The sequence below is a fragment of the Camelina sativa genome, chromosome 1, assembly GCF_030686135.1.
Source record: "Camelina sativa cultivar CO46 ecotype springtype chromosome 1, ASM3068613v1".
Classification (NCBI taxonomy): Eukaryota; Viridiplantae; Streptophyta; class Magnoliopsida; order Brassicales; family Brassicaceae; genus Camelina; species Camelina sativa.
Genome location: NC_141880.1, coordinates 5,152,478 through 5,167,676, shown reverse-complemented (window position 1 = coordinate 5,167,676; position 15,199 = coordinate 5,152,478). Strand labels below are relative to the sequence as shown.

At 35.7% G+C, this 15,199-nt stretch overlaps 5 protein-coding genes across 5 annotated transcripts; 4 read left to right on the top strand and 1 right to left on the bottom strand.

The window, feature by feature from the left end:
* Nucleotides 1–293: 293 nt before the first annotated feature.
* Nucleotides 294–3,853, top strand: LOC147949556 (uncharacterized). Its single transcript, XM_087500321.1, has 2 exons — nt 294–3,310; nt 3,393–3,853. Exons 1-2 carry the CDS (start codon nt 1,171–1,173, stop codon nt 3,749–3,751), a joined length of 2,499 nt encoding a protein of 832 aa, XP_087356447.1. The 5' UTR covers nt 294–1,170; the 3' UTR covers nt 3,752–3,853.
* Nucleotides 3,840–5,173, top strand: LOC147949555 (uncharacterized). The gene is made up of 4 exons (XM_087509515.1): nt 3,840–3,930; nt 4,050–4,189; nt 4,271–4,655; nt 4,730–5,173. The coding sequence occupies exons 1-4, from the start codon at nt 3,840–3,842 to the stop codon at nt 5,071–5,073; spliced, it is 960 nt and encodes a 319-aa protein (XP_087365641.1). The 3' UTR covers nt 5,074–5,173.
* Nucleotides 5,174–6,133: 960 nt separating this feature from the next.
* Nucleotides 6,134–7,899, top strand: LOC109130015 (uncharacterized). The gene is made up of 4 exons (XM_087451493.1): nt 6,134–6,264; nt 6,374–6,661; nt 6,742–6,972; nt 7,209–7,899. Exons 2-4 carry the CDS (start codon nt 6,446–6,448, stop codon nt 7,719–7,721), a joined length of 960 nt encoding a protein of 319 aa, XP_087307619.1. The 5' UTR covers nt 6,134–6,264; nt 6,374–6,445; the 3' UTR covers nt 7,722–7,899.
* A 794-nt stretch (nt 7,900–8,693) lies between these two features.
* Nucleotides 8,694–9,963, top strand: LOC104777474 (uncharacterized). The gene is made up of 3 exons (XM_010501740.2): nt 8,694–8,961; nt 9,048–9,123; nt 9,204–9,963. The coding sequence occupies exons 1-3, from the start codon at nt 8,935–8,937 to the stop codon at nt 9,635–9,637; spliced, it is 537 nt and encodes a 178-aa protein (XP_010500042.1). The 5' UTR covers nt 8,694–8,934; the 3' UTR covers nt 9,638–9,963.
* Nucleotides 9,964–12,721: 2,758 nt separating this feature from the next.
* On the bottom strand, nt 12,722–13,560 carry LOC104777464 (uncharacterized). Its single transcript, XM_010501728.2, has one exon. It carries the CDS (start codon nt 13,465–13,467, stop codon nt 12,865–12,867), a length of 603 nt encoding a protein of 200 aa, XP_010500030.1. The 5' UTR covers nt 13,468–13,560; the 3' UTR covers nt 12,722–12,864.
* Nucleotides 13,561–15,199: the final 1,639 nt, after the last annotated feature.

Below are 15,199 nucleotides of genomic sequence, written 5' to 3'. Positions count from 1 at the left end.
ACAATTTCAGATTATAAAGTATCAACATGATTTGCCAATGGTAATATACTATTGTAAAATCCTTAAGGAAGAACTACCAGCCAATTTTTTCACTCAAGTTTCCTCCTACACAGGATGATGAGTCTGAGTCATCTGATGATAGAGGGCCTGACGTTAAACGACCAGCAGCCCATAATGTGGATTACTAATTATATTAATCTGGCCCAGCTAGATATAAAAATGATTTGGTGCAAATTAATTGTTTGACCTAAAAAAGATACGAAATCTTATCCACGTCTGACTAATTAAATTAGCTTTTTCTTTTTTTTTTTGGGGGGGGCACTACACGAAAACACGGCGTTTGGGACTACTTGTTGTGACTGAATTTATAGTCGCAAACTTTTGTGACTACTGTGTGACACTTTTGCGACGGACTAACGATGACGAATACAGTTGACGTAAAATCGTCGCAAATTTACGACTACTAATTGTAGTCGCTAGCTCGTTGCTATTCTGCGACTACTTTGGGACATTTTATCGTGAAAAAATAGCTCGTCGCAAAATAATCGCAATTTATGACAAACCATAAACTGAAGATTAAGTCAGTAAAGTTAGTCGCAAAACTGTCTTCAAATCACGACGTTTTTGCCACTATTGTTTTGCTTTTGAATTTTATAGTCACAAATCAGTCGGTGACTATGTCGGTAAAAAACGTGCTAAATGTGGTAGTGTGAGTTTGTATTGAACTTTTGTGACCCTTTTATGAGTCTCAATTACGTGGTAAAACAGTGACAAATGCGTCGTTATTTGCGACACACTCTTTCTTTGTTGCAAAAGAATCGCAAAGCAGTCACTTATTGATGTCGGCAAAAAACGTGATAAATGTTTCAGTTTGCGTTTGTACTGAGCTGTTTGGAGCTTTAATTTGTCTCAATTATGTGGTTTTTAGTGACAAAGGAGTCCTTATTTGCGACTGTTTTGCCTAGAGTCGCAAAGTAGTCGCAAAATTTATACTATATATAACACATCATTCTCACCATTCCATTCATATCAATCTCATTCATTTCTAACTAGAGAGACGGAATAAAAAAAAATTAGTGAAAAAAAGATTTTTTTTTTTTTAGAAGAGAAGAAAAAAAAAAAAGAGAGAAAGAAGATTTGTTGTTTTAGAAGAAAAGAAAAAAAAAAGCTATGTGGAATTCATCTCGAGAGTGGATGTATAATCGGATCGATGGAAGAACAAATAATATCTCTAAAGAATTTTTGGCGGGAGTTGAGCAGTTCATGAATTTCGCAAACAACCAGCCTATGGCACAAAACAGTGGAGGTAGGTTTTACTGTCCTTGCGTAAAATGTCAGAACGATGTTATTTTGCATGGTACGACAATATCTAATCATTTGCATAGTAAAGGATTTATGCCAAATTATTATGTATGGTCTGAACATGGTGAAGATTATGACGTGTTAGGGGTAGGAACTAGTAGTCATTATCCTAATACAAATTATACTAGTACTAGTAGTCAGCATGGTAGTCAACCTGGTAGTCAGCCAATTGGATTTGAGGGAAATGTATATGCTGAGATGGTGAATGATGCATTTCATGGTACCACGCCTTTTAATGAGTATCATGAGTATGAAAGTGGATATGATCATGGATATGATCATATCCATGAAGAACCCACTGAAGAGGCGAAACGGTTCTACGACATGTTAGATGCTGCAAATACTCCACTTTATGATGGATGTCATGAAGGTCATTCGCAACTATCATTGGCGTCTAGGTTCATGAACATCAAGGTTGATAATAATTTGTCTGAGGCATGCATGGACGATTGGGCTGAATTGTTTACGGAGGTTTTACCAGAGGGTAATCAAGCTACTGGTTCATACTACGAGACAGAGACTTTAGTTCGAAAGATAGGATTGCCATACCATACAATTGATGTATGTATAGAGAATTGTATGATATTTTGGAAAGAAGATGGGAATTTGGAGCATTGCAAGTTCTGTGGGAAGCCAAGGTACAAAAGTAGTGGGGGTAGAACTAGAATACCCTTCAGTCGTATGTGGTATCTACCTATTGCAGATAGATTGAAGAGGATGTACCAATCAGAGAAGACCGCATCATCAATGAGATGGCATGCTGAGCATGATTCAGAAGATGGAGTAATGTGTCATCCATCTGATGCGCCTGAATGGAAGAATTTCCAACATTTACATCCCACATTTGCGCAAGAGCCACGAAACGTTTACCTTGGGTTATGTACAGATGGTTTTAATCCATTTGGGGTCTCCAAAAATCATTCTTTGTGGCCTGTGATCTTAACTCCATACAACCTACCTCCAGATATGTGCATGAACAGCGAGTATTTATTTCTTACGATTCTGAACTCCGGACCAAACCACCCACGAGCCAGCCTTGATGTTTTCCTCCAACCATTAATCGATGAGTTAAAGGAGTTATGGTATAATGGGGTTGAGGCTTATGATATCTCACTAAATCAAAATTTCAACATGAAAGTTGTTCTTATGTGGACAATAAGCGATTTTCCAGCGTACGGTATGTTGTCGGGATGGACGACGCATGGAAGATTAGCATGTCCAATTTGTATGGATGACACTGGTGCTTTTCAATTACCAGCTGGGAGGAAAACATGTTGGTTTGACTGTCATAGGAGATTTCTTCCTACAAGTCATCCGATGCGGAAGAATAAAAATGACTTTCTGAAGGGAAAAGATTCATTGAATGACGAGCCACCAGCATCTCTGAGTAGTCAAGCTATCTATGAGCGTATAAGGAAAGCCAAAGCACCTAAAACATCTATTTGCGGTGGGAATGGTCACGAAAAGAAAGTTAAAGGCTACGGAAGATGGCATAATTGGCATAAAGAAAGCATATTATGGCAGTTACCGTACTGGGTCGATCTGAATTTAAGGCACAACCTGGATTTGATGCACGTCGAGAAAAATGTCTTTGATAACTTGATGTACACCACTATGAATGTAAAAGATAGATCGAAAGACAACGTGCAATCAAGATTGGATATTGCAAGATTTTGTTCCCGGCAAGATTTACATCTAGATGCTCAAGGGAGAGCCCCATTCCCTATTTGGAGATTGAAAACCAAAGCGAAAGAGGCTTTATTAAAATGGGTAAAAGAAGATGTTAGATTCCCAGACGGATATGTCGCAGATTTAGCTAGTTGTGCTGACATGAAAAATGGAAAGTTTTCGGGAATGAAGAGTCATGACTGCCATGTGTTTATGGAACGATTGCTTCCGTTCATATTTGCAGAGCTTTTACCGCGTAATGTCCACCTGGCGATTTCAGGTATATAAATTAAACATTTAATTTGGTTTAGTTGTTGATATTATATTTATATGTAACAACATAACATGTTATAACTTTGTAGGGATTGGAGCATTTTTCCGCGACCTATGTAGTAGAACATTGGAGCAATCCCGCCTCGAAATTCTGAAGGATAATATTGTCATGATCTTGTGTAATTTGGAGAAAATCTTCCCTCCTTCATTCTTTGATGTAATGGAGCACCTCCCTATTCACCTACCTTATGAAGCACAACTTGGTGGTCCTGTGCAATATAGGTGGATGTATCCTTTCGAAAGGTTTTTTAAACGTTTAAAAGGGAAAGCGAAGAACAAAAGATATCCAGCTGGCTCAATAGTTCAATCCTACTTGAATGATGAGATATCTTATTTCTCAGCACACTATTTCGCTTCACACATTTCTACAGCAAGGAGAAGAAGGTAAAACTTCAAATATGATTATTGAATTTTTCTATCAACTTCTAAAATTGTGAAAAAGTTTTACAAAATAAACTTTAACAGGTTAATTCGGCATGAAGAAGGTGAAGTACCTGTATATCCTATACCAGTACCAGATATATTCACTCAAGTTGGTCGTCCAGGCGGAAAAAGTAGTGAATTTTGGTTAACTGAAAAAGATTATAAATGTGCACACGCATATGTTCTGCGCAATTGTGATTATTTCCAGCAACATGAGAGGTATTTTTGATTTACCAAGTATATTTATAACCATATGTTCTTAGGTAAACTTTACAATATTTACTTTTTGTTGATAAAATACAGATTGTTGGAGGCGCAAATTCGATATGAATATCCAGAACTATCTGATGAAGATGTTAGGTCGAAAAGAGAAGAAGATTTCCATGAATGGATTAAGCAATATGTATGTTTTACTATCCACCAATTAATTATATCAACATGTTAAATATTGTGATCTAAAATTTTGTATATATATTTGGCACAGGTGCGTGGTGGTTTTGAAAGTTTTCCTCCATGGGTCCATGAAATCGTGGACGGTCCTGAAAATAAAGTTAAGTCTTGGCCTATATATTTTACAAGAGGTTATCTGTTTCACACAAAAGCTCACGGTCTCACTAAAAAAACAATGAATTATGGGGTATGTGTCCGAGGACAAACTTATTCCGATTCATCTGACGAGGACGATTTTTACGGGACCATTGAAAATATCATAGAACTTACCTATCCAGGATTTTTGAATTTACGGGTCACACTTTTCTATTGTGAATGGTATGACTCTACAATTGACAAAGGCACTCGAATACGCGATGGAGGCATTGTTGACGTGTTGTCATCAAGGAGATACCGACATTATGAACCGTTTATATTAGGTAATGTTCTATTTTAAATATATATTTAAAGATATATATATACATCTAATTGGAGAACCATTTTTTATGTGTAGGTTCACAAGCTGAGCAAGTTTGTTATCTTTCATATCCTCACACTAAACGACCTCGAAAAATTTGGCTCAACGTTCTGAAAGTTAATCCAAGGCATGCTGTACAAGGGAACTTAAAACAAAAGGAGGTTGTTATATTGCAGCAAACAGTTGATGATGGAATGACAGATTCAATAGAGGAGATCATAGTTGACAGTTTCGTAGATGGTAATCATCCTAATGAAGAACTTGATTTTGAGATCAACGATGCTGAACAAGAAGACGAATTTCGTGGCAACTACTCGTCCTCGTCTTCGTCTTCAGATGAGGATGAAGATCAAGAAGATGAAAATGAGGAATATGAATAATTTTCATGTTTATTATTTGTTTATTTGTAATTTTATTGAAATCGCAAACACTAGTGTTATTATAAATTTATTGAAATTTCGATGATATTTTCTCTCTAATTTTATCAATATTTTATAGTCAGAAAAACGTCACAAATTGAGACTATAGTGCGACTCACGTTTTGCGACTGTTTTGTCACTAAAGTCGTCACAAATTGAGACTATACTGTTTTGTCACAAAGTCGTCACAAATTGAGACTATATTGTGACTGAACTCATGTTTTGCGACTGTTTTGTCACTAAAGTGATTGTGCATCTGTTTATTTCAGTCGCAATAGAGTCTTAAAGTACAACGGTTTAGCGAGTATCTCACATTAATTTTAGAATTTTACAAATTTGAGTACAAATAATGTCAACTTATACATTTTTACTTATATGTGACATCTAATTTTAACTAAATTTCTATAATCACATAAATAAAACACCAAATTAGACAATTATGTTTATATCCTCCAACACATGTATTAGGGTTACATGTGTTTTAATTAAGTTAGAGTAGTGATGGTTGTATATATTTACAAAAACATATAAAAATTGTTATGTTTGATATTTTATCAAAACTAAACTCTTAAAGGAGAGTATACATGATCAAAGGGTCATGTCTAATATGTTTTTGGTTAAAAAATCTTAACACAAAATTAGACTAATATTGTTTTGTCACAAAAAAATCTTAACACAAAATAAGTAAAATATTTATCATTTGATTATCATTTTATCATTTGGTAAAATATTTTTTTCTTTTATTTTATAATTTGATTATCGCATTGCTCCCATTTGAAAAACGCTTTGTGTGTTGTGTAGTTTAGATAAAATAAGTAGATTATTGTTTGGTTCAGTTTCTTATTGTTTTCAAAGTTTTGTAACTTTTCTTAGTTGTTTTCAAAGTTTCTAAATTGTTTTCAAAGTTTGTTGTGTTGTGTTGTATTGTGTTGTGAAGTTTAGTTACATGTCCAATTTGATTATTGTGTTGTGATCCATTCGCTTATATTTTATAACTTAACACTCTCATATTTATGTAACAGGTTTGGACGAGACAAAGGAAAGCTATCTCGTGTTATTTCTGGGATTTTAAGGAGAAAGTTCGATGGTCCATACTTCAGCTGGAAGGTTACGCCATTACACATACGGGAGAGATATTTTAGATCCTTTGCGGTAATGAGTTTCTTTTTAGAAACAGTTTCTTTTTTTACTAAACTAAGTTAATGAGTTTGTCTTTTGTTTACTTACTTGACACTTACTTTTACATTTTTTTACTGTGTAGAGGAAATACAATTGGGATGTTGCGATTACGGAGCTTGTGCGAGAAGGATTTGTGAAGATAGCGAAAAACAGAATGAAAGGAATTGTAAGTCAAGCAAAGACATATGATGAGCCACCGATTTGGATCAATCCTACACTTTGGTTACAAATGTGGGAGCATTGGGACACACCCGAAGCTAAGGAGAAGAGCTCTAATGCATCCCAAGCCCGTAATTCTGATCGTGACGGTCTTGGAATCCACAAACATCTATCCGGCCAGAAATCTTACTTGCGAATTCAACAAGAGTTGGTAAATGCTCTAAACTAACTCTAATTATTTCATTTAAATAGTTTAGTATCCACAATTAACATTCTTTCTATCCATTGTAGGAAGAAAAGTTGGGACGTCCTGTCTCGCTTGGAGAGGTGTTTGTCGCAACACATACAAAGGCAGATGGAAGTTTTGTTGATCAGAAGGCCAAACAAGTTGTGGAGACATATGAGAAGAACATAGAGGAGGTAATGTCTCAAATGGAGTCTGATGTTACAGACCACTCCTCGCCAGATTCTCCTCATGCAACCGTCCTCCCCATTCAAGAAAAAGATGACATTTTCTTAAAGGTAATTTCCAGTACAATTGTATTTGTTGTGCCTATGATAATTGTCTTATTTTGCTAAGCTAAGTATCTGATTTTGATTGATGCTTAAGAATCCTTGATATTGATATACTTTTGATTGATGCTTGAGAATACTCGATGTTGATTATCTGGGTTGATATTATATTTCTATCTGGGTTTGTGTGATATTTCTGTTTGTTATGTTTGTTTTGTCAATGATCATCTCTTCTTTTGTCTTAGTGTACTGTAACGAATGCCAAGGGAACCCCCTTTGGACTTGGAAGTCTCTCGGAGATAATCACCAAAGGGAAAAGAAAGGCTACTTATCCAAGCTCTAGTCCAGATTCGCTGTTAGAGATTCAAGAACAACTCCAGGTTGCTCGTCGTAAGCTCGCTGAGCAAGATGAAGAAAATGCTCGACGTGCCAGAGAAGATGCTAGACGTGATCAGGAGCATCGTGACGCTCAAAACCGCATTGCAACCTTGGAGATGCTCGTATCCTACTTGAAGACTAGTGATCCGGGGTTTGCAGAATTCTTGTCTACTCAACCACCAGCCAATGCGCCATTAACCACAGCAGCAGCAGCAACCAACATCACTCCAGCCACTGCGACCAATGTCAACCAACCTGCAACAACCACTTCAGGAACTAGTTCACCATCGACTGCGACTGCACCAACCACTTCACCTGCGACTGCACCAACCACTTCACCAACCACTTCACCTTTGTCAGTATCATCCTCTCATGCTTAACAAACTAATTCTATCTCTCTTAAGCCTCTATAACTATTTTTTGGATTGTGTAGTAGTGTTTCTAGATCCTTAGCCTACTAAAACTATGACTAATATATGATCTAGAATGATTTGTATGTTTTTTGTTAAGATCATTCAAATCAGGATTTTAATTTAAATTCAGGTTTTTTTTTCAAAATTTATTGTATACTGTCCCAAATTACTAGGTATATTTTCACTGATTTGCGACCATTTATAATTTAAATAAACACAAACAAAGTACCAAATTCGTTGTTTATATGTCACGATTTTGGGACTAAACAAAATTAGTCTTCAGTCCGTCACAAACAATTCTGACTCCTTTGCGACTACCTTGTGACGAAACAGCGACTACTTTAGGACCAAATTTCAGATTTTTAAAGTTTACTGTGGTATTAAGTCAGTCTTCCAAACGTAGCTAATTTGTGACTACCATGTCGTCTGAAAGAAGTCGTCTATTACGACTGCCAAGGCGAGTCACTATACCGTCGTTAATTACGACGATATATTCCGGTCTGTCCGTAGTCGCCAATTACGACTGCGCCAGTGAGTGACTATAGAGTCGTTCATTACGACGGCAGGTTTCGGTCTGTGTGTAGTCGCTAATTAACGACCACAATCCTTGTCTCGAATGCGTCGCAAATAAGGGACTGGTTTGCGACCAAAAAAATTTGCGACCAAATATTTGCGACCAAATATAACAGTCCTTCAATTGTCGCACATACCGACTTAGCGACTGATTTGAGACGATTCCGGTAGTCCCAAACGCCGTGTTTTCGTGTAGTGGGGGGGGGTTCGAAGAGGTAATTAAAGTGTTGTTCCGAATCCGCTGCTTTTATTTTATTTTATGGGGTTTCGAAAAGGTAAATGATTTTGTTATCTCATTCTTATCCTAATCTGGCAATCTCTGAATTAATTAGCATATATACTATAGGATCCATTACAAGATTATACCGATATCAAATGATCTTTTCATTTCCCTTCCTAGTGGTCCGTGGATAATACGATTTCGGAAGACAGTATCCTTCAAAACGCTATTTTGGGCAATACAATATTCATCTTCGATCAAATATGCAGCACTTGCCTTAAACTATAACAATCTATATAAGTTTCAACCCATTTGCCCTCTTTTAGTTTCAGCTGTTAGACCACCACGCAACCAAAGCAGAAATAAAATAATTCACAAGCTTCATCAATGGATTACAATTACTGTGTCGATATGGTTAGCCAAACGATTCTGATTTATTAATCCATTATAATTTTATATGTGTTTTTAAAATTAACGATGTTGTTTAATTTACTCTGTAGAGCTGTGTGATGAAAGTGAACAGAAGCTGCATGCTTTGTCGGCAAAAAGTGACAGAAGTAATGCATTGTCTCTACGGTACGTACGTACGTTTGGTTTTGTTTTGTTGATGATTTGTTTTCTTGGTGATATTTTTCAAATTTTCAATATTGTTACAGCAATTTACTCAATGGAATTCGTCGGAGACGACAACTCAATAAAACTAAAGGCGAGGGTTAACCCTAGTATATTGATGGCGGCTATGGAACGGTACGGCGAACATGGAAAGATCATCAATCTCCGTTTCGACGGAGAAGTTATGAATCCCCGCAGCGGCGGTTATTACGGTCATTCAGGCTATTACCTTCCTGCCATGGCCTCCGGCGCCGGTGGTTATTATCCATATTCGTATCCTCCGTATGCGTGCGGCGGAAACTATGCTCCTTATACGTGTAATCAGCAGCGGCAGACGGATCAGGCACCACGGAACCCGCATACAACACCGCCGGAGTATCCTATGCCGATGCCATCGGCAAGATCGGTTCATAGTTACGCTTACGTAGAACCGCAGTATTATACGGGTTCGTCGGGTGGACTTTGCGCGATCATGTGATGCATGCGATGCGACTCTCTCTCTCGTTTGTCTCAGTGCCGCGTTTTTGGTTTATATTCCTGATCGCTGTTTTTTTTTAAGCGATTGCGTTTATAGACGTGGACTTCTGAACTTTTTCTTTTATTTGGTTATGCGTTTATTTTTATATGCGACTCTCTCTCTCGTTTCTCTCAGTGCCGCGTTTTTGGTTTATATTCCTGATCGCTGTTTTTTTAGCGATTGCGTTTATAGACGTGGATTCTGAACTTTTTCTTTCATTTGGTTTTAAGATATAATGGACTGAAGATACTATAGTTTTGTCCTATTTTACTAAAGTTCTTGACTCATCATATTTCTCTTTATATATATATATTTTTTTTTTGTACTTAAGTAAAATGAGTAGAGTGATCATCATATTCATTCGAAATATATATGCATGGTTAGATTTTGCCAATGTTGATGACTTTGTTCTCCCTCGACGCAAAACAGACATGGTACAATATTGGCCTCATAGATCAATGCAGGTTGGCACCACATTGTGCTTATACCAGTTCTCTCAGCCATATTAGCAAAATTTCAATTCCTTTTTTTCTTTTTTTTTTTATCTCTTACAACTGATTTTTTCATCTCATGAATGAGTGATGGGTCCATGAACCTCCCCGTACACAAACTACCCACAGGGCCCCGGTGAGCAAAGTACTGATTACTTCTTACTTCAAACTTGACCGCTCATTCTCTCATCATTTTGCCTTTTTCTGGTTGTCACCAAAAACTTTTATCTTTAAAAAAAGTCTTTAGAGAGAGCAATAAAGAAAGACAAAAGTAGAGAACAATGTTTTTCAATTTTTGAGCTTCGTAGTTCGTACCATAGTTTCTTTTCCTTTTACATACTCTAAAACAATTACATTTATTTGCTTTTTTTCACTCCACTGTTCCATATAAACTCAAACAACAGCATCTGTACGCATGATCTTTCCCACAAAATACTGATTTTATCTTAGACTTTAGTCTTGTAATATCCTTACGTCTTTTGTTCTCAGCAATTCACGAAGATTTGTTATGGTTTTTTTTTTTGGCTTTAGCTTTGAACATTATTAAGCATATATGTGGTTGTTGTATTCATCATGTATATGATGTGGTTTAATCAAATTTCCTCTCAATAGGAATTGGACCCACTTAATATTAATTGTTATAATTTTGATTCTTTTTTTTTTTTGTTTCGTTTCTTTGTTCATTGATTGAGTTTACTGTTCCTTCTCCATGTCTTTCGGTTTTACTTTATTTTAAAATTTTGGATTTTGGTTATGTGTAAATAGCTCCATGATTGATCTATACACTACCATCCATTTCTTTCTTGTTAGGTATTTATGGCTTTTTTGTTTAATCTATATCGTACGCCATTTGGAACCTTTACATCTTAGATGGTCGCCTAAATTGAAAAGTATTAATCGAAATCGAGTGAGATATACAAACTAATTAATATGCATAACGTCGTTCGTTAAGAATACTTACATGTCAAACATGTTGCGATCAAAGCCTAATATCCATTATAACATGAAATAAACTGACCCATTTCATTTATTATCTTATTTTCTTTTGTCATGTTTAAGTTATACATGTGAGTCCATTTATTTATATGAACGCGATCGAGTGGACATGTTCCGTTGTGTCAAAATCGTATAGTCTATCACTATTCGATAGATCTTTCGCTCTCGATCATTTTCTTAAACTAATAATTAACCAAGAAAAACTAGAGGTGTTTGAAATAATGATTACATACTAATCAACAGAGTACCGAATCTTCATTTCCCATGCACTTCGACTATCTCATTCCGTCATTCGTCATTCCTGCCTGTTTGATACATGTAAACATTACTAAACTCTTTTTCTAGTTTGATTAATTATTTATATTCATTTTGTCAGGTCGATAAATTGAATTAGTCAAAATCAAATTTTCTTTTTGAGTAAAAATCTCTGGAAAGGACTAGAGAAAAGATATTATATATCAAATAAAATGGAACGTGATACTGATATAGTTGAAACGGTTATAATATAAGTGAACTCCTAACGCTATGTCGACTAGAAGATTCTAAACAAACTTCACAATAACTCCATTTTTTAATATTCAAACTAAATATTTATTTTGGAGACTGGTAGTGGATAGGTAGGACTAGCTAGGATGGATAGTGGAAAAACTGAAAAAAGTGGTATGGAGAAAAAAAAATTAAAATCAGAAGAGCCGAGAATCTATATGGAGTCTTCAAAGCAAACTTATATTCCCTTTTTAAAAAAGAAAATATAGATTCGATTATTCGTTGATAATTGTTTCCACTATTTGCAACATATGGATTGATGGATCATGGGATTAGATATATGAACACACTATACATCATTTTGACGTAACATAAAAAATTAATATTGTAATGAGTCTACTACTAAAGTCTCTTGAAGTTATCATTTGAGAGTTCACTAATAGTAATAGAGATAAATGCATATGTATGTACATTTTACTTTTACCAGAACCGTATTGCACCATTGTTAGATGTCAAGTTTCGGCATCATGGTAACTGATATTGAAAAGAAAAAAACATTTTTCATATTAATTAAAAAGTTATCAGATTAAGAAAATTAGACATTCGAACGATAATCAACTAGCGAAGAAATTAATTCAGGAATAGATTAAACCATTAAATATGCAATGTGTGAAACCACATCGCTCCTCTCCATGAATCTGAACTTTTTTTTTTTTTGCTTTAACGTTGAAAATATATTGTATGCATTGGTACACGTTTGCATAGACAACATTATTCCCCGAAACCATCGGGTGCAGACAACGCACCGCTAAAAACATGTAGTACATCAGTCTAGGCTATATAGAATTAATCATGGAGATCGACACATATGAAATATATGTACATATATATATATATATAGTTGTATGTTTATGTGTGTTTGGTCAAATGTTATATTAATCGTATTTTTGAATGTGGATCCCTACCCACCTTATTACACATGTTTGTTTGATGAGCTTCACTTTTTGCATATAGCAATGTATATAATTAATTAAGAGAGAATGTTTGATTAAAAAAAAATGTAATGCGAGAATTAGATATAAAAAGTATTTCATTAAAAGAGATGTCTTTGATAAGTAGTACAAAGGCCACTAGATGAAGCTAGGAATCTTGCTCTATATAAACGAGCAAGTTGCATGCAATAATTAATTTAACGAAACTAAATTAACTAAGAACTCAAACAAGGATTAAATGCCGTCTAGCTTCGATTCTAAGCTCTTCCTTCATCTTTCTGATAAACTCATCGAACTTCTTATTCATCTCCTCCTCCTCCGTAGATGTCAACACTAATTCTACGTCCTCTTGTTCCTCTTCCTTACGAAGATCACACTCTCCATCTCCATCATTATCCGCTAATGTGTCGTCCTCGTCGTTGTCATTTTCTTCGGTTTCTTGATGTTTTGTATCCTCCCCAAGAGTTGTAACTTCCTCTGCAAGAAAGGACTCTGTTCCTCCTCTTCCATCAGTACAGTTATACTCCAGTTCCAATATCGTACCGTAACTCTTAAAATCTCGGTAATCAAAAGTTTTATCAATATTACTACTCAAGTTTGTCTCTAGAGGTTTTGACGAAACGGCCAAACCAGAGCACTTTGCAACAACCACTAAGAGACCATTGCAGAGGAGGAACATGTAGTTCTTATCTACTGCATGTGTTACGAGTTGAATCGTGAATCTGTATAAATAGAAGTTGTGGGTGACTAAAAGAGATAACACCCATATCGAAACTACTATAAACTTCGTCAATCTCTTCAGAAACTCCGGTTTCATTTGATCCATCGCTCTCTGGTTTGGTTTCTTGGTTTTGTGAGTGAGTGATGAAAGATTATAAGAAGAAAAAGTAAGAAGGAATGAGCAAATGTTAAGTGTGGTTTGTGCAAAGCTTTACACTCAACGGCTTTTGGTATATATAGAAGTTATTGGGGATATTTGTGCCACTGAGACCAACTCCACTCAAGAACTTGGATGAAGATTCTCTTAATTAAACTAATTCTTTTATCAATATTAAACTAATCAAGAGAACCATTAACAACTTAAACTAAATCACTCCTCCATGTTACCACATTATAATAAATTATAAATTAATCAAAAAATAGGTTTTTAATTATTTATATTACATGCAAAAAAGGAAAACAACAATATTTTACATAATTCATAAATATAGAACATATTTTACAAAGTCGAGAAATACAAACATAAAATTTCAAATATAAGAAATGAACTCGGTTCTATTCTTGGGTTGCACCAAATTTTTGCCAGATATGCTCCACCAAATCTTTTTTTAGACGATCATGCATTTCTGTATTTTGAACGTCATTTCGAATCCTCATCATATTATTGAGATTTGTTGGCATATCTGTAGAATACGATAAATCCATACGAGAAGTTCCGCTTCCTTCTCCTTCATACAACTCTGATGGATTGTAGAAATTGTATTCATGTCGTTCGTCTTCCACTATCATATTATGCAATATGATACATGCTCTCATTATTTTGCCTATTTTTCTTTTATCCCAAAAAAGTGCGGGATTCTTCACGATTGCAAATCGAGCCTGCAAAACTCCAAATGCACGCTCTAATATTTCTGGCATGCTTCTTGACATTGAGCAAAGAGTTTTGCTTTTTGACCTTGTGGAAGTGTAATTGATTGGATGAAAGCTGTCCATTTGGAATAGATACCGTCAGTGAGGTAGTACGCCATTTTGTATTGTCATCCATTGACAACATAGGTACCCCGTGAAATTAATACAATCGGAATTGTAAACCCAATCACAATCGATCAAAATTGTAAACCCAGACTCACATGCATGTTCGATTAAAATTCTCACAAACCCTAACCTTACAAACCCTAATCGGTAATAATCAGACGAACCTTATGTGTGTGTGATCCGCCAGCTGCTTGACCTCGCCGTCCCATTAATCCCATCACAGGAACCTTCCGCCATCGTTATCGTCGTGGGAGATGGAAGGCCTTGAGCAACAAATCGTCACATCGAGTGGAATCTCGATTGGAACCCGAAACCTCAACATATCTCTCTCATATATGAAGATCTTTCGTGTTTCAGCCGAAAAATCCAACGATTCAAGGTAAATCGGAGAATTTTCACGGTGAAACGGCAAATCGTCGTTGATATCGCCGTTTCTCTCAGAGAGAGAGATATGTCGCGAAGAAAAAGAAAAAAATAGATAATTTTTTTTTTAATCCTTATTTATATCTTTTCCCCTGGCCAATCAGAACCGACCACGCATCGGTTCTCATAGGATTTTCGAAATCCCTCTTGTGGAACCGATTCTCCTAGTTTCTAATTTATTTTTGGATTTTTTCTTTATTTTTGGGTCTGAGAATTCTACCGAGAATCCCCAGTGAACTTGCTCTGAGCATATGGCAAATAATTTGACCAAGCTACCCCTTGTTCTTCATCTGCATGCCACGTGTGGAGTATGGTTTTCCCAATTATGTGGATCGAAAAGAAAATATCAATGTTCCCACTTTTGTTGGTTTGTCAACTAA